At 38.0% G+C, this 26,972-nt stretch overlaps 1 protein-coding gene across 4 annotated transcripts in view; it reads right to left on the bottom strand.

Moving 5' to 3' along the window:
- The window catches only part of LOC120515046 (formin-H), a 220,375-nt gene that overhangs the window by 86,672 nt on the left and 106,731 nt on the right, over positions 1 to 26,972 (bottom strand). For all 4 annotated transcript variants that reach the window (XM_039735748.1, XM_039735750.1, XM_039735751.1 and 1 more), the window contains one exon: positions 24,541 to 24,627. In XM_039735748.1, coding sequence (XP_039591682.1) covers positions 24,541 to 24,627 — 87 coding nt within the window. The remainder of the gene's footprint in view (positions 1 to 24,540; positions 24,628 to 26,972) is intronic.

Raw genomic sequence — 26,972 nt, 5'->3', positions numbered from 1 at the left:
TAGCAAAAACCACAAAGAACGACAGATGTAAGAGCTAGAATGTCTGAAGAATAAAAAGGAGCAAGATGCAGAAGCAAAGAAAGACAGAAGGGCTAGCATATCTAGTGAACAGAGGTTCCCAAATGAACAATGTGATTGAAACAGACAAACTTGTCATTGTATCATTGTGTCAGTTTTACTAAACAGGCATTTTGCTGTGTTGTAACATTATATTCTCCATGTGCATTGAATATATAGTCACAGTACATAACCAGAACTAAAGCTCAAATTAATTTTCACATATGTGTGAACATAACAGCAAGAATGGAAGACCAATAACCGACTGAGTATTACAGTGTGGCATGTGCAGTGGTCAGAGCTATTATCTCACTCTTCCAGTCACCCGACTTCTCAAATTCTTGCCCCTTCACCATTTGTGCGAAATCTGCATGTTCACCCTGTGTTTACATGACTTTTAACAGATTTACTCCACTGTCACATATATGCCAAAGAGTACCTATATGAACATTTGATGCACATTTTTAGGAAGTCACTGTGCACTGGGGAAATTCCAAATGACTGGAAAATGACAAATATTATATATACTGTTATATAAAGATAGTGATCAGACAGATCCAAGCAACTATATGCCACTAAGCTTAATGTGAATCACAGGAAAATTATTGGAAGGAATTATTAAGGATATGACTGAGCAACACATTGAAAGATTTACTGAACAGTCAGCATAGGTCCTGAAGAAGGAGGTCATGTTTTACCAACATACTGGAATTCTAAGAGGAAGAAAGAAGGATATAAACAAAGTGGAATATATGATATTATTTATCTTGACTTTCAGAAAGCATTGGATAAGGTGCTGCAAGAGAGGTTGGACATCAAACTAAAAGAAGCGGGAGGGAATTAATACAGTGGATTGAGGCTGTTACTTTAAAAAGAGTTCATCAAGAACACAGGAACATAGTTGGATATTTGTTAAAGGTAAATTTTACACAAACATTAGGGCATTTTCCTTTATGCAGAGAACTAGAGACACTTGGAATAAGCTACCAAGTAGTGAAGTAGACAGTAGGACTTAAGGGACTTTAAAAATAGATTTGATGTTATTTAAGAAGAATTAAGTTAATAGGACGGGCGAGATTTATTGGGCTAAATGGCCTATTCTCATCTAGAGTGTTCTGATGAACTAAAAAATGCAGCACATGCTGAGTGTCAAGTCTGAATTTGATACACAATCAATATAGGTGTGAGTGTGTTCCTGCTTGGAATAACAAAGTGGAGGGATATGCACCTTTGAAAAATGGGTTCATAAAATCAAATAATACATTTCCATGCACTAAAATGTTCTGCAGAAGAAAGCTAGCAATATGACATTAAATTAAAACTGCTGGTTATCATTTTAAAGAATGTGCAAAATATGCAATGGTTAACAAAAGATATGAAAAAATAAAAGAAAGACTTTGTGATGTAATTACATATAAAAGCCTTAAGATACCATATAACAGAAGTTCTAAATGCATAACAGGCAGTGCATTCAGTAGGAAAAAGGATGGATGTAATTTACTTCACAGCACGTAAAGAACTAGACATATTTCAGTAATTGATAGGTATTACACACAGGTTTCCAGTATTCAGTCTTAAAACTGGCAATCTTTTGCAGTTAAGTGGACATTGGTCATTGGTAAAAATCAATCCATGAATACATGAGGAGACTGTGCAAATGCCATGCAGATCCCAACCCTGGGAAGCAATAAAGCCTGCGCTCCTGGAATTGAGAAGCAGTAATGTTATCTTTGCACCTCTGCTCTGTCTACATTAAAACATCTGCACTAAACTTACTAAACTTTACCCTGATTAAAACTAAATTTATATTATTCCAAAACATCTAATCAGTTCTTGCAATTTGATTGCACACTAGACATACAGTGGTGTAAAAAACTATTTGCCCCCTTCCTGATTTCTTATTCTTTTGCAGCTTTGTCACACAAAATGTTTCTGATCATCAAACACATTTAACCATTAGTCAAATATAACACAAGTAAACACAAAATGCAGTTTTTAAATGATGGTTTTATTATTTAGGGAGAAAAAATCCAAACCTACATGGCCCTGTGTGAAAAGTAATTGCCCCTTGTTAAAAAATCACCTAACTGTGGTGTATCACACCTGAGTTCAATTTCCGTAGCCACCCCCAGGCCTGATTACTGCCACACCTTTTTCAATCAAGAAATCACTTAAATAGGAGCTGCCTGACACAGAGAAGAAGACCAAAAGCACCTCAAAAGCTAGACATCATGCCAAGATCCAAAGAAATTCAGGAACAAATGAGAACAGAAGTAATTGAAATCTATCAGTCTGGTAAAGGTTATAAAGCCATTTCTAAAGCTTTGGGACTCCAGCGAACCACAGTGAGAGCCATTATCCACAAATGGCAAAAACATGGAACAGTGGTGAACCTTCCCAGGAGTGGCCGGCCAACCAAAATTACCCGAAGAGCACATAGACGACTCTTCCGAGAGGTCACAAAAGACCCCAGGACAACATCTAAAGAACCGCAGGCCTCACTTGCCTCAATTAAAGTCAGTGTTCATGACTCCACCATAAGAAAGAGACTGGGCAAAAACGGCCTGCATGGCAGATTTACAAGACGCAAACCACTGTTAAGCAAAAAGAACATTAGGGCTCATCTCAATTTTGCTAAGAAACATCTCAATGATTGCCAAGACTTTTGTGAAAATACCTTGTGGACTGATGAGACAAAAGTTGAACTTTTTGGAAGGCAAATGTCCCGTTACATCTGGCATAAAAGGAACACAGCATTTCAGAAAAGAACATCATATCAACAGTAAAATATTGTGGTGGTAGTGTGATGGTCTGGGGTTGTTTTGCTGCTTTAGGACCTGGAAGGCTTGCTGTGATAGATGGAACCATGAATTCTACTGTCTACCAAAAAATCCTGAAGGAGAATGTCTGACCATCTGTTCGTCAATTCAAGGTGAAGCGATCTTGGGTGCTGCAACAGGACAATGACCCAAAACACACCAGCAAATCCACCTCTGAATGGCTGAAGAAAAACAAAATGAAGGCTTTGGAGTGGCCTAGTCAAAGTCCTGACCTGAATCCAATTGAGATGCTATGGCATGACCTTAAAAAGGCGGTTCATGCTAGAAAACCCTCAAATAAAGCTGAATTACAACAATTCTGCAAAGATGAGTGGGCCAAAATTCCTCCAGAGCGCTGTAAAAGACTCATTGCAAGTTATCGCAAACGCTTGATTGCAGTTATTGCTGCTAAGGGTGGACCAACCAGTTATTAGGTTCAGGGGGCAATTACTTTTTCACACAGGGCCATGTAGGTTTGCATTTTTTTTCTCCCTAAATAATAAAAACCATCATTTAAAAACTGCATTTTGTGTTTACTTGTGTTATATTTGACTAATGGTTAAATGTGTTTGATGATCAGAAACATTTTGTGTGACAAACATGCAAAAGAATAAGAAATCAGGAAGGGGGCAAATAGTTTTTCACACCACTGTATGTTGAAATCTCTCTCTCACTAGCTGTTACTAGGTGACTAAAGCATGTGTATGTATGATAATACTAGCAGCAAGCAGGTAATTTCTTTGTGAAATAAAGCAATGCTTTAGCAAAATGACAGCATAAATATTGCAAAATAACACAATGCTTCAACAAGATAACACAATAATTGTAATATACCAATTTATTTATTTTTTTGGCTGGCAGGAATGACCATTCATACAAAAGAAGGTTATACTAGAGACAGTTACTTGCGTATTTATTCACATTGAACATACAGAGGAACTAAATAACAAGCAAACAATTATTTCTGGCACTTTCTGAGCTTTCATTGACTTCGCAACACCTGTTTTACACTGTGCTAAATGCATGATACATATATACTGCATTTTATTATGGACTGTGTGGTAGACTGCAGGGGCCCTTATCTGGCTGCGATGCCTCTACATTGGAAGGACCGGGGTAAGGAGTGTTTTCGAAACATTGCTTCTCCCAAAGCACTAGAGGGCAGTCCCCCTAGAGTGCGGTGGTACCATGGGTTTGCAGCATGGAAACTCAACCCTGTTGGGGCCCATAGCCACCAGCAGGGGGTGCCTGGAAAACTGTTGAGCCCTCTGAGGGAGCACTGCTGTCACACCTGGAAGTAGGTCAACGAACACCTGGAGCACTTCAGAGTGCTTTATAAAAGGAGCCAGCAGCCGCTGTTCTGGGAGCCAGAGTTGGGTGGGAGAAGACAGAGCTCGCCAGGAGGAGTGGAGTCGAAGAAGAAAAGGAAAGAAGAAGAAGAGGTTTTGCTGACTTGAGCTTGGGACTATGCTGTACTGTTGGGAAATGGACAAAGGCATTTCCCATGGGAAAGAAAGAAAAATAAGTGTGTATGCTTGCACTTGTGTATAACGCGTGTCTGTGTTGGGTTGAGTCGTGGGTATGCCCCCTGGTGGTCCACAACTGCTTTCTACACTATGCTGAACTTGTCAAACAAGTGTTTGCAGTTCATCTTAAGCCCAAGTACACTTAAGAATCAGCTTTTCAAAAAAAGTGCAATTTTACACAAAATAAAATAAATCAAAAGAAGTGTCTAAAATCAGCATACTTATCTGCCTGTATAGGTTTGTCATCAGAAGGGGAAGACAAACTGATACTAATTGGTGACAACTATGTCACCTAAGCTTTGATAAGGAGTTCCCAGGGAAGCTCAGGTTAAAAGAGTGAATGGCAAATGAAACCAGCTGAGCTTTCTTCACTTTGGTTTCTAGAAGTAGAAAAGTAGCAGAAACGCTTCTCATGCCATTGATGAGCACAGTCTAGAAACAATTTAAACTAGAGCAAGAGTGCCCTCCAAAGGCACTGATCACTGTCAAGGCTAAGAAAATACAAACTGCATTGTCCTCATTAGAAAACACCAATTAAAGGTGTCTTTTACAAATCACCTGAGGCAATTCTCCTTGCAGTTTAATTTAGTGTTTTTTTTTATTAACTCCTTAAATTGAAAAAACAAAATCCTCTTTCCAAGTTAATGTTATATTGCTTTTGAATCAAGAAAGAAAAGGAACAATGTTTTTCAAATAAGGGTTTTAAAGTCTTACTCAGAGATTTAAAGTCCTAATTCAGTTCATTCCATGATTAATAAGTATGATTTAGATCTTTAACAAGGTTATCAACAATAACAGTAAATGCATCAGCCCTAAAAAATCTTTATTTGTGAGAAATATATATCTGACAATACTAAGATATCCTGTCATCTTCTGAATTTGCTTTTAAAAAATTGACACTTAACATACACTAGCGGAAGTACCGAGAATTGCCAGGCTATATCTGAATAAAAAGTTAAGGTAAGAAAACAAATATTTGAATTTTTTTGAAATGTTGATCTTTTTGTCATTGCTGACTGAACTGCAAGTGTCCCATCTGTTATCGACATTATTTCTCTATCAATTTGTCTGTTGTCATGAGTTGAGAATTTGTTCTTTTTGTGTAAAGACTGGATTTTTATAATTGTGGTAATTACTTGCTGGTTTAGAACCATAAATGCCACTTTTTTGTATTTCCTATTTTAGTGTGGTTTCATGAATAGATTTTTAATCACACTTAATAAACTGGATGGCTCATTGTGTAGTTGAACCCATGGACTATGGGCAATCGTATTTCATTCCGTTTCATTGTGTTTTACCTCTAGTAGTAAGAATATGCAAGTATACAACAGCATTGGACTTTAAAATATATAAGGTTTTGCCTTTTGGAAATTCAGCATGGCTGAAAGAACAAACAAGGAGACAAAAAGATGTACTCTTAGACAAGAGCTGAAATCCAGAAAGGCAATGAAATTGGTATCCAAATTAGGCGAGAAGAAAAGCTTTACCTGCGGTCTTAAATGTGATCATGTTTTGGCTGGTGCATGCTGATAAAGCTGTCCTCCCATTAGCCCCAGTGCACTCCTGCTACCTGATGGGAATTGTAATCACTGTATGGGTACTGGTTTTTGGGTTGTCCCCCATTACACCCCTCTCCCATATGTGATATGGTCTACTGTATATTATAAGTATGAACGGAATGCACATGCAGATTTTTGTGAAAACCAGTTCAGTCATTTTGCGTGATTGGCAAACAGACAAATGGGTTATGATTTTATTCATATAGATCAGGGGTCCCCATCTCCAGACCTGCCGCAGGTTTTCATTCTAACACTATTTTTAATGAGTGACCAGTTTTGCTTCTAATGAACTTCTTTTGAATTAATTTTATTTGACTTGCTCTTGAAGACTCAGATTTTCACTGCACAAACACCAGTCTCTATGTCTGGTCACTATTCAAGGAGTAGATGCAGAGGTGGTCCACTCCTACAAGTACTTGCGGTTTTATATTAGTGACGGTTTGGACTGGTCTCAAAACAAAGAGGGACTATTTAAGAAAGGGCAGAGCAGACTCTTCTTTCATAGGAGAAAGCATTCCTTTATTGTGGAAAGTGACATCCTTCTAACCTTCTACAACTCTGTGATGGCCAGTGCAATTTTGTACACTGTATTGTGTTGAGCTTGGTAACCTCACTTCAAGAGATGCCTACCGAAATATCAAGCTAAAAAATGGACAAGTTCAGTTATAGGACACACTCTGGGACCCCTGGTGGTCGTAGCTAAGGAGAGGATGAAAACAAAAATGAGTGCCATTATGAACAATGCTGCACATCCTCTCTCTGATGTACCAACACTAAAGACTTTCAGCCAATCAGTTATGCAGAAGAGGTCTATCAAGAAATACTACAGGGGCTCCTTTATACCAACAGCAATATGCCTGCATAATGCCATATTGGCAAATCAGAAGTTGTTTTTTAATTCACTGACTTTTTAGTCATTTTGTTGTGTATTAAAACCATAGTGTGTGTCTATATATACACATTATATATCTACCTATATGTATTTATAGTGTGTGTCTATCTGTCTATCTATCTATCTCTACAACACAATTTTATATTTCCTGAGCATTTTTTATTTCTGGAATGACCAAAAACTTGTTAGCTATAGCAATAATATTCAAAATTGTTAATTTTAAGGAAATTCCTACTAGAGTGACACCATCTGTCAGTTATTCAGGGGATTTCAAAAGATGGAGCTGGAAAATATGTTTCTTCCACAACACCTAAGGACAGATCAGATCTCTGTGCTACTGTTCATTTAAAAAGACAAAGTAGTTGTACTTATGTATGTAAATGTTCCAGAGCCCAACATACTGTATTGTAAGTTGACTGTTGCTGTTGTGCATTTGCAGATCTCCTAATGAGATGTCAGTCTTCCAGGACCCAATGCAAAGAAGCATTCCTTGGCATCATGTTGTCAACAATTAACTTCACAGTTGGGATTATGTTCTGAGGATGATACGCCTTACTACTCCTATAGAGTGGTTAAGGTCTCTTGGTGGGCTCCATGACTAGCTTTTTATATGATTCTCAGCTTTATACTAAAAACTCTCCTTCAAAATTTCATATATTTTCTCAATTTTATTTTAATAATTGTTTCCAATATTCTGGCATCTCAGAATATAGAGTACTACTGGTTTGTGAGCAATGCACCGAAGTCAAGAAAGCCTCCTGTCTGTAGGCCAGAGGTAGTGTCTGACATTGTAGAGAGAAAAAAAAAAACTTCCTCATATATCAACACAGCGATTATCACTAAAGATTGAAGTATCACAAAAGTCAAGTCATTGTTTACTCCATGATTTGTAGGTTACTTTGTGTTCTACTGGGTACTTACTAAATGCGTGGATTTAAAAAAATAAGGGCATTTGAGCAGTACACAAAGACAACACATTAACAGGTGAAACAAGAAATAGTAAAAGTCGTTAAACTCTAAAAGTACAATGTTAAAATGTTATGCAACTAAACATCATTAAGACTGCATAAAGAATTTCATATGATCCTTAATATACAAGCCAATAGCTTGTTTTAGGAGTGGAGGCAATCAAATGTGGTATTTTAGTCTTCTTTCATTTTCAATATATGTATATACATCTTGGAAGAACATGTCTACTCATTCTGTTCATGGACAACAGAGGGCTCAGCCCATCTTCAATCAAGGAAGGTTATAGTTAGTGATGGGTGAAATAGGCAAGTTTCAAGTCAAATACAGCTTTGCAAAACTGACACTGAAATCTGCAATTTTGCAATTGTGAACCATAAAACTCACTAAAGAGTTTTTCAGGCTTTTAAAGATTTTTTTTGTGGTGTGAAAAACAAGGAAAAGTTCTCCTAAAGCCTTATTCACACTTTTTTGTTAACCTGTATTCTGTTCTGCAGCTGCATAAAGCATGTACAGTACATCCCCAAAATTCACGGGGGTTACGTTCCTAGAGCACCCGTGAATTGTGAAAAAACACGAATTTTGGATGTGGTTAAAAAATGCCTATTTTCATAGTTTAAACCCTAAATATGCCCCCAAAACACTTTAATTTAATTTCAAACTCAGCTTAATACATTAAGTAAAAATAAAGAATGTAAAGGTAAACCTTTATACTGTACTGCTATGTCTCCCGCAGTACTAGAATGTAAAATGCTGTACCAATGTTACCACTATATGTACTGTAATTCATGCAAGCGCGTTTTCATTGCCAGAAGCCTTAGCTCGTTTCAGCAGCATCTTGGGGCTTTAACTGATAAACTACCACATACTTGGGGGTTAATGCATCCCTGGATGCCAAATACTTTTTTCTACACTTTAAGTAAATGTCACAATTAAAGAAAAAGTGAAATTTTAATGGAACACATTTTTTTCATGCAAGGAGTATCACAATTACTGCAACACTGATCATTTTACACACTGCTAATGAACTGTAAAAACTATTTAAAAACTACTGGAACAATATGTACAAAGTGCAACTGACGCCATGGATGTAAATCATTGAGCCAACTGGGCTTAAACTGGCTACATGCAAGCAGACAGAGATAAGCACAGATGCTTGCAGGCTAGTCTTAGTGCAGTTTGAATTTCATTCAAACACTTCAAACAAACATGTCTCATGCAGTTAGTTATCGATTAAACAATAGATAAACATCATAGGGGAGCACAACCCAACAGGAAAAGAAAATTTCTGGGGGAGGAGAGAGAAACAAAGCAATCAGCCAAAAAGGACAGGTGCTGCTCAGGCTTTTAAGTAAGCGTAGCGTCGTGAAAAGCCGCAATCGAGAGAAGACGGTGATTTATTTGTTTTTATGGTGAAGAGTCCAAGGATGCACCCAGCCTTGAGAGACAAAAACAAAGCAAACCGGTAATCAAACAGCAAATAAAGAATGTAATGAAAACAAATGAAATAATAAAACAACGATACCACCTTGTTCCCCTTACGGCGATTACACATTAAGTACAACAAAGCACAAACAAAACACATGAAAAACAGCAACGGATAAAATGTAATGATGAAAATAGATAGTCCAGAGATCCGCATGTTGAATGGGAATATACAGATAGTCCTACCAGTAGTTCCTGAAATGGTGAAGACGGGTGGACGGGTTCAGTCCTCATGTACACAGGCAGACGGCAGACAATCCAGACGCACAAAACGATCCAGGACAAAATGAATAAGTACAGGTAACCCAACAGAAGGCAGACAGACAGGAACTTGAAACACAAATTACAAAAACTTTTTTTTTTTGCTTTTGGTCACTGGCCCCCTTTTTAAAAGCCGCGCTGACATCCTTTTACCAGCACCCTCAGCAGAAGACCAATCAGAGCCACTGCAGGGACTGCTGGGAGTTGCAGTTTCAAATTCTATTAGCTAATTTCACCATCCCAAGTTGCGGTTTTCTCTACAGCTGCTTCCTGTTCTCTCCACAGTACAGTATTGCCATGAAAAAGCCATAAAAATTGTGGAAGATATTTGTGGTTTCCTCTAACAATTATTAGTTAGGTTCTAAGGAAAAATCCGCGAATGACTGAGGCCGCAAACTCTGAGCCGCGACTTCACAGGGGTCTACTGTAATCAGAATTGCATCACTAAAATCAATTCTTTTTATACTTGTTGTTCACAGCACTGTGGAGGAGTGCTGTTTCTTTCTTTTTAAATGTGACGTGCTGCATATTTTCCACAGTTTTTTCTTCACAGAAACACTCAGTACATGGAAAGTCGCCACTGCCAAACCCCTCAACCCCCTTTCTACCTAATTCAGTTCCTGTTTTATCTTAGTTGGTGATATGCCCACTTCATGTAATATATTTTTTTTTGTTTTTTTTACACAAGAATATTTTTATTTAAATACTAAATGATAGGCAGTCACATGTGGAATTAATCCAAGAAAACATTTTCAGGCAGGAAGTAAATGCCTTTCTAATTGTGTGAATGGCACAAGTGAAGTGAAACATAATTTATATTGTACATTTTATGTGAGGTAAAACACAGAATTTAATAGTGAATTAAATTTTATGTGAATTCTTTCATTCATTTCTACATATTGCAAATTTCTAAATGTGTTTAGAATGTAGAAAACCTTTAAAAGGGCTTCAATTTGATCCGTTCTGGCACAATTTTTGTAACTGCAAAAATAAAACCACACTATATCTTGTCTTTTAATGTTTATTTTAAAATGTCTCAAATAGGAGATGCCAACTTCCTCTGATTTGGAAGACATTGACGGAGAAGGCCAGTTAGCCATCTAAGCCTCTAAGCTATCTTAGTGTAAAGTCTTACTAATTTACAATGAGAATATGGCCATAAAGTAACTATAAAAGTACCAGCAAGGTCTTTTGTAAAATTCTTTTACAACTATTAGGGTCCATTCACACCCAAGCATATTTCTAGAGTTTTAGTGCTAGACCAGAATAATCATGAACCGCTTGTAAAGTTATTTGTCATTGTTTTCAATGACATTACTCACATCTAAGCATTTTAGCAGTGACAGGTTTAGAAAACTCTTGCATGCAACACTTTGCACACGTTTTCAGCAAAAAGCTTGTTCCATTGAAATGAATGGGGACGCGTGTAAAACATTGGTTAAAAAGCAACGAGCGCCTTTGCAGTATTTTCACTCTTCCAGGTGTGAAGCAGCTCATCAAAACAAGACAAAAAAAAAAACAAAACAAATGCTGATGTCATGCTTTGGTCGTCTAGTGACAGCTATTGAGGGAGAGGGTACGTATGTACAGTATATAGCTTGCAACTGTACAAAAGTTACAATAGATACATATTTAGTTTTAATCAAGATGAAGTTAACTACAACTGTTTTAAACTAGTCAGGAAGGTAGCGCAGAGCTGACATTCCTGCCTCACTCACAGTGCCAAGGTCTGTACAGGGTTAGCACATTCTGCCTGTGAATTTGAGGAGTTGTTTAACTGCAAACGACTACCTGATTTAACACTACATACTGTAAATGTTTCAGTAATACTTAAATATTTAGCCCTGTTAAGTAAATTTAAATGCATCACCGTCTCAAACTCCTAGGCATTTACATTGGCAGATGCATCACAAGATCACACATTTTCAAAATATCTGTATCAAATAACTGAACTACAACTAAACAGATATTTTGGGAATAGGTTTCTGTTTCTGGATTGCATGCAGAACCCTGTCTTCTGCATGACTTTGTGTTTGTTCTTCTTCCCTTACACCCACTGCTGCTGGGATAATCACTGGCTCCCTGTGGCCTTAAACTCGGACAGCATGTAGGAGTAACTGCATATGAATGTAAAGTCTTTTCAGTTCATTTCACTTGATTACATGCTATACATGTGCTTAAGCTCTTCTTCCTAGCTGTCTCTAGACAACCAGATCACATATTTGCATAATTTTGCATGTATAGCAGCAGGGTTTTTTTTTTTTGGTTTGTTTTTTTTGTTTTTGCAAAATATATATTTTTTTTTGAGTGATGGGACTAATCTTCCGTAAATATCATAAAGATACTATCACATATCACTTGTTTATTGATACTTGTTTATAATCTTGGAATTGTGTAGAATGCTGTTTGAATTCATAGAGAGTCCAGAATTGTCCTAGCACTAAAGTCATAGAAAACATTCTGCATAAATAACAATCACCTTACAACACCAGAATAACTCACAACTCTCAAAATGGTAAGAGGAAATGTCAATCGTATTTTCTCTGAAAGCACTTTTTTAAAGCACATGCAAAATGCTTGAAACACACTGGAAATTCCTGAAAAACACCTGAAAACTTCCTAAAAACATATAAAGAAAACAACATTAAAAATATTAAAAAACGGCAAATAAGTGGTGGAAATTTACAACGCTCAAGTGTGAATTGGTCCATAGACTTTCTGGCCAGTCGATGAGAGTGAGAACTGATATCAATCACAACCCAATGAAATGCTTTTAATACTCTGATTCAAAGAGACAGCTTCTAGACTGCACAGAATCAAGTTTAGTTCAGTTTATATTTACAATATATTACATCTTTCACATTGCAATAAGATGTTTTATACATGCACTTTAGTCACTGTATGGTTTTTACTTGTAGTTTCTATTTTCAAGGTGTTCTAATTGTTTGGGTTTTATGTTAAGAAAGTTATCTTGTTCATTGCCTACAGGGCTCATAGGATGTGTCAAGTAACCACAATTATGGGATCAATTCCACATTTGGATGTGGCAATATAAATGTGGAGGAAACTCAATATTACTTTATCCCTCGGTTGGATAAACAAAACTGATTCCTTTAGTGATAGTTAAAAACTATTGAATTGTCTTACCCTCATCTTTTGGTTACCTGTATGTTTGCATTTTTTAGTTACAGTACGTTTCCAGCTATCTCTCACTATGATTCTTGTCTCACGTGTATCATCTCCTTTATATTATCCCCTTTCTTACAATAATTCTCAGACTCTGTCCATCATAACCACATCAGACTGGCTGATAGGGCAGCATAGCTTGTCAAACACAAATCAGAAATTTGCAAATAAAAAGTGTGGTGGGCGGCGGGAACTCCTGGTTCCCAAGAGACGCATGGACCTTTCAAGGGCCTTATTTCGCCACACTTCCGCCACACCCAGGTGCCCTAAAAAAAGGGGCCAGTCCCATCATTCGATGGCCAGAGTTGGGAGAAAGAGGACAAAGCCTGAGGAGGAGTGGAGGGAGAAGGACTGGTGGCAAGAAGGGACTGTTGTGTTGGTGATTTGTACACAGTGTGTTTTATTGTAAATAAACCGGGTGTTGTGTTGAACTTGTGTCCTGTCTGTGTGTGTCTGGGTTAGTACATGCCCTAAAAAATAAAAACTACACACCACATAAATTGTGTAATACATACACTGCATAGTTAATTACCATGCATATTGCCAAAATGTCAAAGGAAAAGGCAAAAGGCAAAATGCAAAATTTGTGAAGTCAGCTTATTGTGTTTGTTTACAAGAAGACCATTAACAACTGAGAACATTAAACATGCAATAGTCTGCCTGTCACACATCCAAGTGCTTTGCTACTAGAATCAATTCTAATTTAATTTACTTTCAAATCATTACGGATTCTCCATTTTTTAATTTTAACTTTTCTTTTTCTATTTCTAAAGTACCTTAAGGTACATGTTTATGTGAAAATGTGCTATATATATTTAAAAATAAATGTTATTGTTGCTTTTTAATGAGTGATGACATACAAAGACAAGAATTTGCTTGTCTTCGGTCAAAAAGATAAGCTGAGAAAAATAATGTTTGGGCCTGAGAGAAAAACTGTGTGATCAATAGCTCTTACAAGCAAATACAATATGCCGAAAGACTTGCCAAAAGAAAAAAAATGTGCCTGTAAAGGGATAAATTCTACTAGAGACTCGAATGTTGTATCTATCACCCAGGAAATGTGCAGCAAAGAACTGTGGCAGCAAAAACCTTTGGTATTGCCATAATCAGTTTAATTAAGTAGTGATAATTCTTGTGACTTGAGGCTTAGAATATAATAAATTGTTAACATTTTGTCTGTAAACGCTGTGAAATTTATTGAACTATCTTAGCAAGAGGATAAATCAGTCTACTTGTTAATCCTGTAATCTTCTTAGTTGTGGCATAACAAAAGTGTTATTTAGCCAGAAGACAAAAGCTCCACACTAAAACACAATTTAAAATCACACATATTTAAAGTGTAAGTAAATTTAAGAAGAGCTGAAATGCGGCAAGCTAAATTATAATTCTTTATGGAGAACTTGATATTTCTTTAAAATCTTCTTATTTCTGTAATATGACTGAGGTTCTGACTGAGTGGATTTGGAAAGTATAGTATTCAAACCTCTTTACTTTCTGGATTTGACCAGTTTATCCCATTCTTCATGGAAAATCCCCCCCAGCTGTGTTTGATTGGATGGGAAGTATCTGTAAACTGACATCTTTAGGTCTCTCCACACGTTCTATGGCGTTTATGTCTATGCTTTGGCTGGGCCACTCTAGGATAGTCACAGACTTGTCCCAAAGCAAATCCAGTGTTGACATGGTGCTATGCTTTGAGTCACTGCCATGCTGAAAGATGAACCATCACCTCAGGCTGAGGTCACGAGCACTTTGGAATAAAGATTCTCTAAGAACCTCTCAGTATTTGGCTTCATTCATCCTTCCCCTCAACTCTGACTCGTTTCCTGTCCCTGTCACTAAGATCACCCTCATAAAATGACACTTCAATCATCATCCAAGATGAGAGATGTAAACTATGAGAAGCATAGTTACTAGTAGCAGTTCCAAATAGACACAGAGTAAAAATAAAGGTAAATATGTAGTAAATGTTAAAGTAAATATATAAGCATATACAGATACAAATTAATTAAGTCACGGTGAGAATTACAGTCAATGTAATGGTCATGAGTTCCACATGAATCACGTATAAGTGTGTGACTATGTGTGGTTGATGGAGAAATTCAGTTCAATCAGTGGTGATTTCTATTATAGGAAGGGACAGTGATCACTGTGCATTTAATAGGCTGACTGCTTTGGGATAAACTACTGAGGGCAGAGAAGTGAAAATATTATGGCCAGGATGGGTTGGATCTTTACAAATATTCTTTGCTTTTCTGCTGCAGCAGGTAGTGAAGATATCTTCCAGTTATGGTAGCTGAGTGCCATCAATTCTCTGAACCATTTTGATGATACGCTGGAGGGTCTTCCTGTTCTTACATGTGCAGCCAGAGTACCACGCTCTAATGCAGTACTTGATGACAGACTCTATGGTGAACGTGTAGAAGTTAACCAGCAGCTGTTGTGAGAGTTGTGCCTTCTTCAGGTGAAGACTTTTCTTGGCCATTGCTGTCATGTTTGTTGTCCATGACAGGTCCTGGCTGATGTGGACTCTCCAGAATCTGAAACTCTGGACTGTGTCCACCCTCTCGCTGTTAAGGCTGATGGGATGATGACCGCTGTCTAAGTTCAGTGTCCTGAAGTCCTGAATTAGTTCCTTTGTTATCTTGGAATTGAGTGCAAGGTTGTTGTTCTGGCTCCAACTCTCCAATTTCTTAACTTTTCTAGATGATACTTCGTCATTATTGGAGTTCAGGCCTATCACAGTGGTATCATTTGCAAACTTAATCCTGATGTTACTGTAGTATCATGGCAGTTGTTTGTGAAGAGAGGGTAAAGGAGAATTGTTCTCATCATACTCTCAGAAACCTTTAAAATGTCATATGCATTTTACTCAAGAATGGCTTCAGACTAGCGTCTCTAACATCAATGCCTATTTGATGGAGTGCTGTAAAGATGGTAGTCTTTCCACAGGTTAACCCATATCATGCATAGGTCTTCTAAAGATCTGCTAGAGTACTCATTGTGTTCTTGGTTTTTTTCCCCGACCATGGCCCTTCTTGCCTGGTTACTCAGTTTGGCTGGATAGATAACTCTCGGAAGAGCCCTGGAGGTTCCAAACATCATCCAGTTCGCAAATATTGACTCCATTGTGCTCATGGGAACACTTAAAGCTTTAGGTTTTATAGCCTTGCCCTTATGTATGTCTCATCATAATTTCATCCCAGGAGTCTTCAGAGAATTTCTTGGACTTCATGGCTTGTTTTTGAGTTGTGGACCTTATATACACAGGTGTGTGTCTTTCTAATCTTTTCAATTTGACACAGGAAGACTCCAGTCAAGCTCTAGACACATCTCAAGGAGAATAATAATAATAATAATAATAATAATAATAATAATGGTGGGTTGGCACCCTGCTCAGGATTGGTTCCTGCCTTGTGCCCTGTGTTGGCTGGGATTGGCTCCAGCAGACCCCCGTGACCCTGTATTCGGATTCAGTGGGTTAGAAAATGGATGGATGGATGGATGGATGGATGGATAATAATAATAATAATAATAATAATAATAATAATAATAATACATTTTATTTATTTGTAGGCACCTTTCTAAACACTCAAGAACACCGAACAATAGACAAAACACAGATTATAAACAAAACTAAAACAAAAAAGTTAAAATCAGACAGAGCAACTGTAATCGAAGAGAAAAAGCAGTCTTAAACAAATTAGTTCTAAGTTTAGTTTTGAAAAGTGAAAATTATTCAATATTTCTAAGCTCAGATGGTAATGAGTTCCAAAGCTGGGGAGCAGAGCAACTGAATGGTCTGCTCCCCATAGTGGTAAGAAGGACGAAGGGGACAGTCAGTGGATGGAGGAAGAGGATCTAAGAGTACGGGAGGGAATGGCAACATGGAGGAAGTCAGACAGATATGGAGGGGCAAGGTTGTGGATAGCCTTAAAAGTTAGTAGGAGAATTTTTAATTGAATTCGGAACTGAACTGGAAGCCAATGAAGCTGCTGCAAAAACAATGTACCTGATCACAATTTGCGGGGTCACAGCAAAGGTTATGAATGAAAGATTTCAGTTTTTGATTTGTATTCAATTTGCTCACCTTTCTGGTTTTACTTTGCCATGATGAGTTACTGATTGATGGTCACAAGAAAAAAAAATGTATCCATTTAAAATTAAATTAACTACACAATAAAGTGTGCAAAAACTGAAGTTTGAATACTTTCTGAATCCAGTGTATAGTTAAAACATAACTGCAATCAAGAAATAAATGTTATATTTTATTTAGCCCATGCTCAGTTAGTGTTTTTGTTGTCAGTAATATTCATATAAGTTAACATAGACATGTGTGGGAATGACATATTCATATATTTCAGTACTAAAGGTCTAGAATGTACCAAGCATGTGAGTATAGTGGGACTTATGGAATCTGATTTTAGGGGTACAGAGGCAAATGAATTAGGTGTGACACAGCCACTGTGTTTCTCTTCCCCACTCAGTTCAGAAGCAAATTGGCCTGGAAGAAGAATGATGGCCTTGTCAAGGACTTTTTCTCTAGCCCTGCCTCTTCTGGTCAAATCATTCAAAGCTTCAGCACACCTGGATAATGGTGTCAGAAATATTCAAAGCACCAAAGAAAGTGTGCTGGTGTGGCCACACTTAATAATTTAAACTTTTTTGTTTTTGTTTCTAGGTCAACAGCAAGTACCCTAACCTTTCTCTAATACATTGCTGACATTTTACAAACTCTGGTGAAAATATTTGGCAAAGCTGACTTATTAAGCTGCAACTCAGGTTTGCATAAAATTACATTCTATCTAAATTTGATAATTTTTCACTCTAACTTTGAATCTAAGTACCTTCCAACTGCTTGTTATTTACAGAAATTAAATTAGTACACAGCAGAACTGCAGATTAAACCTTTTCCTACTGTTTTCTGTTGCTGCGGTATGTAGTATAAAAGTTTCTCCTCAACATTTTTTACAGCCAGAACTGCAAGAAGAGTTCTGGTGCCACATTCAATTATGGATATAATTGGAAAAATTGCCTTTGTTTGAAAAATATTAGGAGGCAGGGAGTCAAGCTAAGAGAATCACTGGATGAATATCATGATCTCAAATGCAGAAATAATTAAAGTTATCATAAAAGGAACAGACAGAGAATATTATTCAAGAATAAGTGTTTAAACAACATCAGCGATTTAGGGAGATGTTTATTTGATCTGGACTAGCTTTGCCCCTTAATAGTTTTAACTGTTCTTGGTGAAAGAAAAATGTATGGAGCAAATAATTCACTGCAAGAGGAGAAATGATACTGCAGTGATATAAAGTTTGCATAAGAGGTGGACTTACTGAAATTCAGTACAGATAATGACTATGATGGGTGGCATGGTGGCGCAGAGGTAGCACTGCTTCCTCGCAGTTAGGAGACCCGGGTTCACTTCCCGGGTTCTCCCTGCGTGGAGTTTGCATGTTCTCCCTGTGTCTGCGTGGGTTTGCTCCCACAGTCCAAAGACATGCAGGTTAGGTGGATTGGCAATTCTAAATTGGGCTTGGTGTGTTTGTGTGTGTCCTGCGGTGGGTTGGCACCCTGCACGGGATTGTATCCTGCCTTGTGCCCTGTGTTGGCTGAGATTGGCTCCAGCAGACCCCTGTGACCCTGTGTTCGGATTCAGTGGGTTGGAAAATGGATGGATGGATAATGACTATGATACGGTGTAATTAATGGATTCAGTGTTATGCTTTGTAGTATATTGTGACAGTGATTTAAGTTGGAAGCACCTTATGTTTTGATCCACCATTACCATTTTGTTTTGTCTTATTTTAGGTCTTATACATTTGTTATGTTATTTTTTTTTTTTTTTGTTGAAAGGCCATCTTCAACAGATTCTAGTGTAATGGCCAACCCCTTACCCAGAACGGCCACTACACTACCAAGACTATAACTTGGAATACCTGACATTTCCTGCTCTAATAACAAGCCATACTCCTTACAAGATGTCTTATTTTCCTGACATGGCGAAATAACCACAGACAGTAAATGGATATATTGTACAGATATATTGTAAAATGAAGGGCAGAAAAACATTCAATAATAAATAAATATGTATAAGAGTGCACAAATTACCACTTATTCCCAAACCACCTGTGCCTAATTAATACATAAACACAAATATTTACAATAAACCCTCCCTTGTCCTCAAACAATTAACAAAAGCACACACCACAAATAGTAACATAGATCTGAAAAACATGGCAGTTGAAAATGTGGTGAAAAAATAAAGTCCGGCGGTATAGAAACTGGTTGTGGTGTTATGGCGCTTCCTCCCAAAAACTAAACAACCTCCCCGTAAACGTCCTGGCAATGGTTGGAATGACTTCAACCCCGGGGTTTCTCGGCTCCAGCTGTCATGATGAATGATCGGTAGATGAAAAAGCAGGCAGTCGAATACGGTAATGAATAGCAGTAATGAGTTTGTAGATGGATGGAAAAATTGTCTTCTTTTCTTTTCCTCTCTCTCTTTCTCTCCGCCTATCCCCTGTCGCCTCTTGCTCCTCTTTTTTAAATGTAAAATGTCCCGGATGTAACTGGTGTGTAAACAGGTGATTTCCTTCCTGGGGCTGTGGTGTCTCTCCATCATCCTTCCCCTCTGCACTTATGGGGACAAAATTCACTGACGTACACAAAACGGACAGTAAATGGGACGATGAAAACAACACGCACTCAGCACACACATAGAATATACTATTACTATGTAGCCCCGCTACACAAGTGCTAAAAGAAGTGTTGTCTAAAACCAATTTGATTACAGGACACGGCATGGAAAAAGAGTTTGTATACTACCATGTTCTGAATTTCAATAAAAACTTATACACCTTCAGACCTCAAACTGCAAAAGGAATAAAAGCCCTGTAGTGGCTTTCAAACTAAATGCATGATGCATCCATTTTTAATCCAAGAGCACATCTGAACTCTCCTATACTCACTCATACCGGGCTAGTTTTTAGTTCCCCAATTATTCTAATAAGCACATCTTTCATACATGGGTGAAAAGCCTGAAGTACTAGGAAGAAAAACCCACATGGACAGGGGAAGAAGTTACACATTTCACTTATCAGGCCAAGATGATGAAGCAACACCGCCACTCCACCTCATCTCATCATGGAAAGGCTACAGGGGACAACCTTCTCAAAACATACACATTTTCTTACCCATACAGATTGTGTCTGGTATCTAATTCTGTTTTGCTGTGACATTTAACAGCACTTGGGATATACAGCTCACATTTTATTCTATATTGTGCTACTGTAGCATCCCTTATTGATAGCCATCCTTACCCACTGACTAATACATTCAGTCTCCAGTAGAGGAATAAATACAATTCTCTTGTACTCTGACCTTTATCAGCACTATAAATATATAGCCCATACTTTATTTTATAACATGGACTGTATCATTTTTCTACAGTTTGCACTTTAATCTATAAGACACTGCCATATCAATTTTATATAGTCAGAACTTTATTCTCTATGTAATGCTATTGTTTAGAAATCTATTGAAATGCCCTCTTCCTCACCTGCTAACCTAGCTAATTCACTTACTCTCCTGTAGCAGAGTAAATAGAAATGCAAGCCAGAGAAGCAGGCAGTTAATTCAGCCTAATATTGTATTTAAAAAAATAATATTAAGCAATTTAACATGCCAAAAAGAAACCAAATGAAGATGTGGCTATCCATACCATACAACCTGATAATACTACACATTCAGTTTCTTAAGGCACTATTCTTACATTACTGCTCGGTGTCTTAACCTCTTCCACACCACATGTGTACCTTAGTCATTATTGTGTGATGGAAGAACACAAATCAGTTCATTGACTAAATTAAAATGTGATGTGTTCATCCTGTCCCCTGAGGCAATGCACTGGCTCTTACCAGGGATTCATTCCTGTCTTTAAAAGGTGGACAGTTACACCTTTTAAAGTTCACAAAACTAAATTACACTCCTAACATCAGGAAGGGATAGTGAAGCTGTGGTGTTATGGGTCCACAGCTCGTTGTGCAAAAGCCATTCGTTTTAAATAATTGATCGCGGCTTAGCGAGGGGACGTTGGGCGATAGTGGGCCGCGGGACTATCCGTAGGGTGGGCGTTTCTCACCTAGTGCACAGGTGAGGAACTGCCCACATTCGTGATTGTCCCGTGGCTAATGCTGCAGCTGCTGTGGCCCTCGTCATTTAAAAAGAAGCACGAGTCGGTTGTGGAGGGGATGAAAAAAAGAACAAGATGAGGAAAAAAGAGAGGAAAAGAGGACGGATGTTACAGGGAGCGAAGAAGCAGGCGGTGCGTGCGTGTGGTGAGCGCGCGATCGAGCGCTCGAGGGCAGCTGTGAGGAAGCTGGGTGTTAGGCCAACACCCAGGCGTTTGAGTTGATGTTGCTCCCGCTGAATGACCAGGTAGCGGGAGTGACCAGGTGAAAGCGACGACCTGCAGAAGGCCGCGGAAAGGCAGCGGAAGTCGGGAGGCTTGGTGGTGGAGTCCCCAATGTGTGTGTCCTGGTCATTGGTGGACATCAAGTCTCGGGGACTGGGATGAGAGCCAAACCGAAGCCAGGGATCGGGAGGTCTCCAGTCTCGCGTGTGTGTAAGGCCGGAGTAAGAGGAGGGAAGCTGCAGAGAGCGTCTTGCCTACTGCTAAGCCCAAACGGGATAAGCAGGTGAGACGCTAATAGAAACGATGCACCGGATTTGTTGTTGTTTTAAAGACTGCTTCCATGAGAAGATTTTAACCTCTGGTTTTTAAAGGATTGTGTTTTTTTCTATTTATTGGTTTTACCTCCACGTTCTTTTATTGGATTATTTATTTAATGAAACATTTGGAGTACTGCACTATTTATTGGAACACCTGTTTTGACTGTCTTTTAATAAAAGCACTGTTTCACTTTTAACCATCCCCTTGCTCAGATGCTCAATTATTGCCTTCACTGACTAGCTCACTCGGTTACGTTATCGACGGTGTTGGGTTCAAGTGCTTCCAAAAATCAGATGGGAGTGTGGAGCCAGAACCCACATCGTCACAGAAGCATGTGTCAGAGATGTCCAGTGTCCTTGTATGGACGGGACACCTCTTCACTGAGGGGACCGGGGGAGCAAGCATGGACAGAACTGCACCTCCCCTGGGACGCTACATGGCAGTCCCCATGGGAAGTAGTGATATCTCGGATTCCTGCAGGGCTCCGTGGGAGATGGAGTTCTCTACAACCCTGTTGGGATCCAGGGGCACTGCAGTGTCTCCTGAGCCATACGGGCGGTTATTCCGCCACACCCAGAAGTACAGCCGGAAATAGGTCATCAAACACCTGGAGCGCTTCCAGGTGGGCTTATAAAATGAGCCAACATCCTCCACTCTGGAAGCTGGAATCGGGAGGAGAGGGATTAAGCTTGCCGGAGAGGAGTGAAGGAGAAAGAAGGGGAAAGTAAAGTATTGTTTAGAGGTGATTTGTGCTTTGGCCTGCATTGTGGGGATGAGGAAGATGTTCCATCTTTGTTTTTATAAGTGTGCTTTTCGTGTCTGTCTGTGACGGGTTAAGCGCTGGTATAGCGGCATTGTCACACATGCTTTTGCATAACAAATGACTGCTGCCAGATACACCCTAAAATGGCAACGATTCCATTGTGTGATTAGTTGTTTAAATTTCTGCACTGACTCCTCAAAGAGATATTAAGGTGTTTTTAGAAAGAGGGCCAGGAGAGGAGATTGTTAACCAGTAATCACAGCATATTTTTTGTCAAACCAAGGAAATTACCAAAAATGTTAATCTAAAAAGGTCAGAAAATAAGACTTTTACAAGAAATGTGATAGATAGATAGATTCAATCATATGAAAATGTTTGGCAACCCCTCTCAGCCTGCATAATAATTTACTCAACTTTCAACAACAAAGATAACAGTGCTATGTCTTATTTCCTAGGAACATCTGAGTACTGGGGTGTTTTCTGAACAATGATTTTTAGTGAAGCAGTATTTAGTTGTATGAAATTAAATCCAATGTGAAAAACTGGTTGTGCAAAACTTTGGGTACCCTTGTAATTCCGCTGATTTGAATGCATGTAACTACTCAATACTGATTACTTGCAACACCAAATTGGTTGGATTAGCTCGATAAGCCTTGAACTTCATAGGCAGGTGTGTCCAATCATGAGAAGTTATTTAAGGTAGTCAGTTGCAAGTTGTGATTCCCTTTGACTCTCCTCTGAAGAGTGACAGCATGGGATCCTCAAAGCAACTCTCAAAAGATCTGAAAACAAAGATTGTTCAGTGCCATGATTTAGGGGAAGGCCACAGGCACAGTTGCTGTTAAACCCAGGTCTGTCAGGCCAAGAAAAATACAGGAGCGGCATATGCGCAGGATTGTGAGAATGGTTACAGACAATCCACAGATCACCTCCAAAGACCTATAAGAACATCTTGCTTCAGATGGTGTATCTGTACATCATTCTACAATTCGGTGCAATTTGCACAAAGAACATGTGTTTGGCAGGGTGATGAGAAAGAAGCCCTTTCTGCACTCACGCCACAAACAGAGTTGCCTGTTGTATGCAAATGCTAGATAGATAAACATTTACAAAATCTCAATAAATAAATAAATTTACATACACACACACACACACACACTATAATATGAACACACACGAGAACAACTAAAAAGTAAGGGTAAAAAAAGCTTTTGACTTGTTAGTTACAGTCCCAGTGAGGTATTATAAAGACATATTGCAGCTGATTGCCAATAATACATACTTTTTATTCAATCTTGGATAGTACAGACATGTCCACATTGATCTTTATACAGTTGTGTCAATGGCATCATGTGCTACACAATCCTGTGGAATGCTGGGGAACATCGCCATGGAAATGAGCAACACAAAAACTCATGAGAAAAAACAAATTATCTCAGGATATCTTAAATCAAAAAATGCCAGAACTGACATTTTTAATTGAAAAAAAAGAAAGATAAATACCAATTGCAGCAGTTTCTAACTCTCATAGTTACTTTCCTCTGTCTATAAGATGATTAATTTCTCTCATGGCAGCATGAATAAACAACTGCAGAGTTTTCCATTAAAATATTTAAATATTGTTAGAAAACTCATATTGGGTACAAGAAGTATACAAAAACTGCAGTGCCAGTGTATTTGCATACAAAAATATTAGGTTTGGGACAGGGAGGTAAATGACGACCCACTACACCCAATACCCACCAAAAAAGCCCACCACCCATTAAGCTCACATTTCAGTGTCTTTAAAGAGAAATCAAGTTTATATATGGTACTCAGAATTGGTCAGAATCCTATTATGAAAGCTGAAAACTAGTAGAAAAGCAAACAAATAACTGGTCAAATTGCATCTTGTAGTTTAAAAGTGATGAGTATCCAGGATTATGAGATTATGAGACCTACATAATTATCCCCGGAGGCCTCTTCAAAGCCCTCATCCCAAAACAATAAAAATAAACAAAATAGAATTATTACTAGAAGAATTTACAGTTGTACAGCCAATAAAATCCCTATGTACAGTAGCTGTTCCACCACCATCAGGTTTGAGATACGCATACAAAAAGGAAAACAGTTTATTATTTTTAACATGGTTAATTACAAGCATGTTGTATAGAGGTTTTTGGTTTTATCTATCTTATATGACAATGCTGTGGCCATGATCTAAAAAACCTAATTATATCAACATCACTTTCTACTTATTTACTGGAATGCCCTGAGAAGGAGAAAGAATTGAGGAGATGTTTCACTTACAGGATGAAGGTCTTCCATACTAACTGGAAGTTCTCTGATAGTGAGCAATAAATCAAGTCGATGACTTAAGTGTGGAATAATACACATCTAAAAGAAAGAGAAAAAAGAACAGCTATTAGAAACTTTAGGGTTTGTACTGTTATATTTCATTAAGAATTATTAAAAGTGATTGCAAACATAATGCATATGAAAATATCAAATGGAATGATAATTATCCTTCTAAGGTTGACATTAAGCATACTGTTGCAATTAACTGTGGTAAATCACCTTTGACATACAAAGCTAGTAACGGAATGAAATAATATCCTTTAACACTAGAATTACCAGAGCCTACGAAAAAACTCGTAATTCCGTCCCACCTTAAATTGCTTCTTAAATCCCTTCACACCTCTCCGCCAGCGTCCTTTGTTCTCTAAATGTGTTGATAAAGAGAAGCTAGGAGCAGTCGGCTATTCCATCCCCCCACCAATTTAGAACGTGCACGAACTTCTCTCAGCTCATGCCTTGATTGAGTATCTGGGAGTGAAGTGGAGTTTTAGAGTGGAAATAATAGATCGTTATTTGGAACACACGCATTTCATGTCTGTTCCATTTCAACAGTAATCTGTGTAAACGCATTGTTAAAACAAACGTTTTTTATATTCTAGTAGTAGATGACAAAATGTAGGCATAAACTATATAATGTATGAAGCCTGAAGTCCAAATAGCAAAGAAACATTTTCACAAGAATAACACAACAATTGCGCTTTTATTCAAAAATATAACTGCAGAAACAAAAAGCCGCCTTAACATGCGACATTGACAGCCGTTTCTTGTAACTCCCTCCGTGGTTCAATAGAATCACTTCCCGCTTGGGAATCAAAAGCTCACGAGTTCGATCCTGCGCCGCTCCATTTTGAGAAGTAAACTGCTCTTAGTCTTACTATTTTAGAATAAAAGTATACATTTGATTTCAGTCTGTAACCGTTTTGAGAAGTAAACTGCTCTTAGTCTTACTATTTTAGAATAAAAGTATACATTTGATTTCATTCTGTATGCAATTTATGATCCTTAGCTTTTTTTTTTTTTAATTCACTTTTCATTCAGTCACGTTCAGAATCAATCCATACAACCCCATCTGACAGATGTATGGATTGATTCTGAACGCGACTGAGAGAATGAAAAGTGAATTAAAAAAAAAAAAAAGCTAAGGATCATAAATTGCATACAGAATGAAATCAAATGTATACTTTTATTCTAAAATAGTAAGACTAAAACCAGTTTACTTCTCAAAACGGAGCGGCGCAGGATCGAACTCATGAGCTTTTGATTCCCAAGCAGGAAGTGATTCTATTGAACCACAGAGGGAGTTACAAGAAATGGCTGTCAATGTCACATGTTAAGGCGGCTTTTTGTTTCTGCAGTTATATTTTTGAATAAAAGCGCAATTGTTGTGTTATTCTTGTGAAAATGTTTCTTTGCTATTTGGACTTCAGGCTTCATACATTATATAGTTTATGCCTACATTTTGTCATCTACTACTAGAATATAAAAAAGTTTCTGTTTTAACAATGTGTTGACACAGATTACTGTAAAAACGGAACAGACATGAAATGCGTGTGTTCCAAATAACAATCTATTTTTTCCACTCTAAAACTCCACTTCACTCCCAGATACTCAATCAAGGCATGAGCTGAGAGAAGTTTGTGCACGTTCTAAATTGGTGGGGGGATGGAATAGCCGGCTGCTCCTAGCTTCTCTTTATCAGCACATTTAGAGAACAAAGGACGCTGGCGGAGAAGTGTGAAGGGATTTAAGAAGCAGTTTAAGGTGGGACGGAATTAAGAGTTTTTTCGTCGGCTCTGGTAATTCTAGTGTTAAATGAGACTTTTACTGTAGTCCTGGGTCAGATTCTGAATGTTCTCCCCATGTCTGTTGGCTTTTCTTCACAAATCTTGAAGATGTCTGTGCGACTGCCAAATCTAAAACTAACTAACTCCTTACCCAGTGCAGTGCTGCTAGGTACGCTCTGACCCTCCATGACCCGAATTAAGTGGGTTTAAGAATGTTAACAACAAGTCAAACAAAATCTCAGTCAAATACAAAAACTGTAGAACTAGAGTTATACCAGGCACAGAATAGGTTAGTGTGCTGCTGCTGCACAAAAACCTGTTTACAGCTAATTTCTGTTACTTTACTAAAGTGTAGATTTTTTTCTTCTGCATCAAACTAATAACATGTATAATTATTTTATATGGCATTTAAAAATTTTCTGTAAGACTTGAAGAGTTTCTGCAGGTTATACTGTTGGTTATATTTTTTAAAACAGTTTTTCATTGCTTAAAAACAGACTGCTTAATCAACAGCATACTAGACATATTTAACTGCTCAACTGATTCTATTATTTTTCCAAATCCTTTAAACAGCTGGTAGTCAAACCTCTAAGAAAGATA

This window comes from Polypterus senegalus, chromosome 14 (assembly GCF_016835505.1).
Source record: "Polypterus senegalus isolate Bchr_013 chromosome 14, ASM1683550v1, whole genome shotgun sequence".
Taxonomy (NCBI): domain Eukaryota; kingdom Metazoa; phylum Chordata; class Cladistia; order Polypteriformes; family Polypteridae; genus Polypterus; species Polypterus senegalus.
Note: the sequence above shows the minus strand (reverse complement) of the source record. Positions and strands in the feature narration are given on the sequence as shown.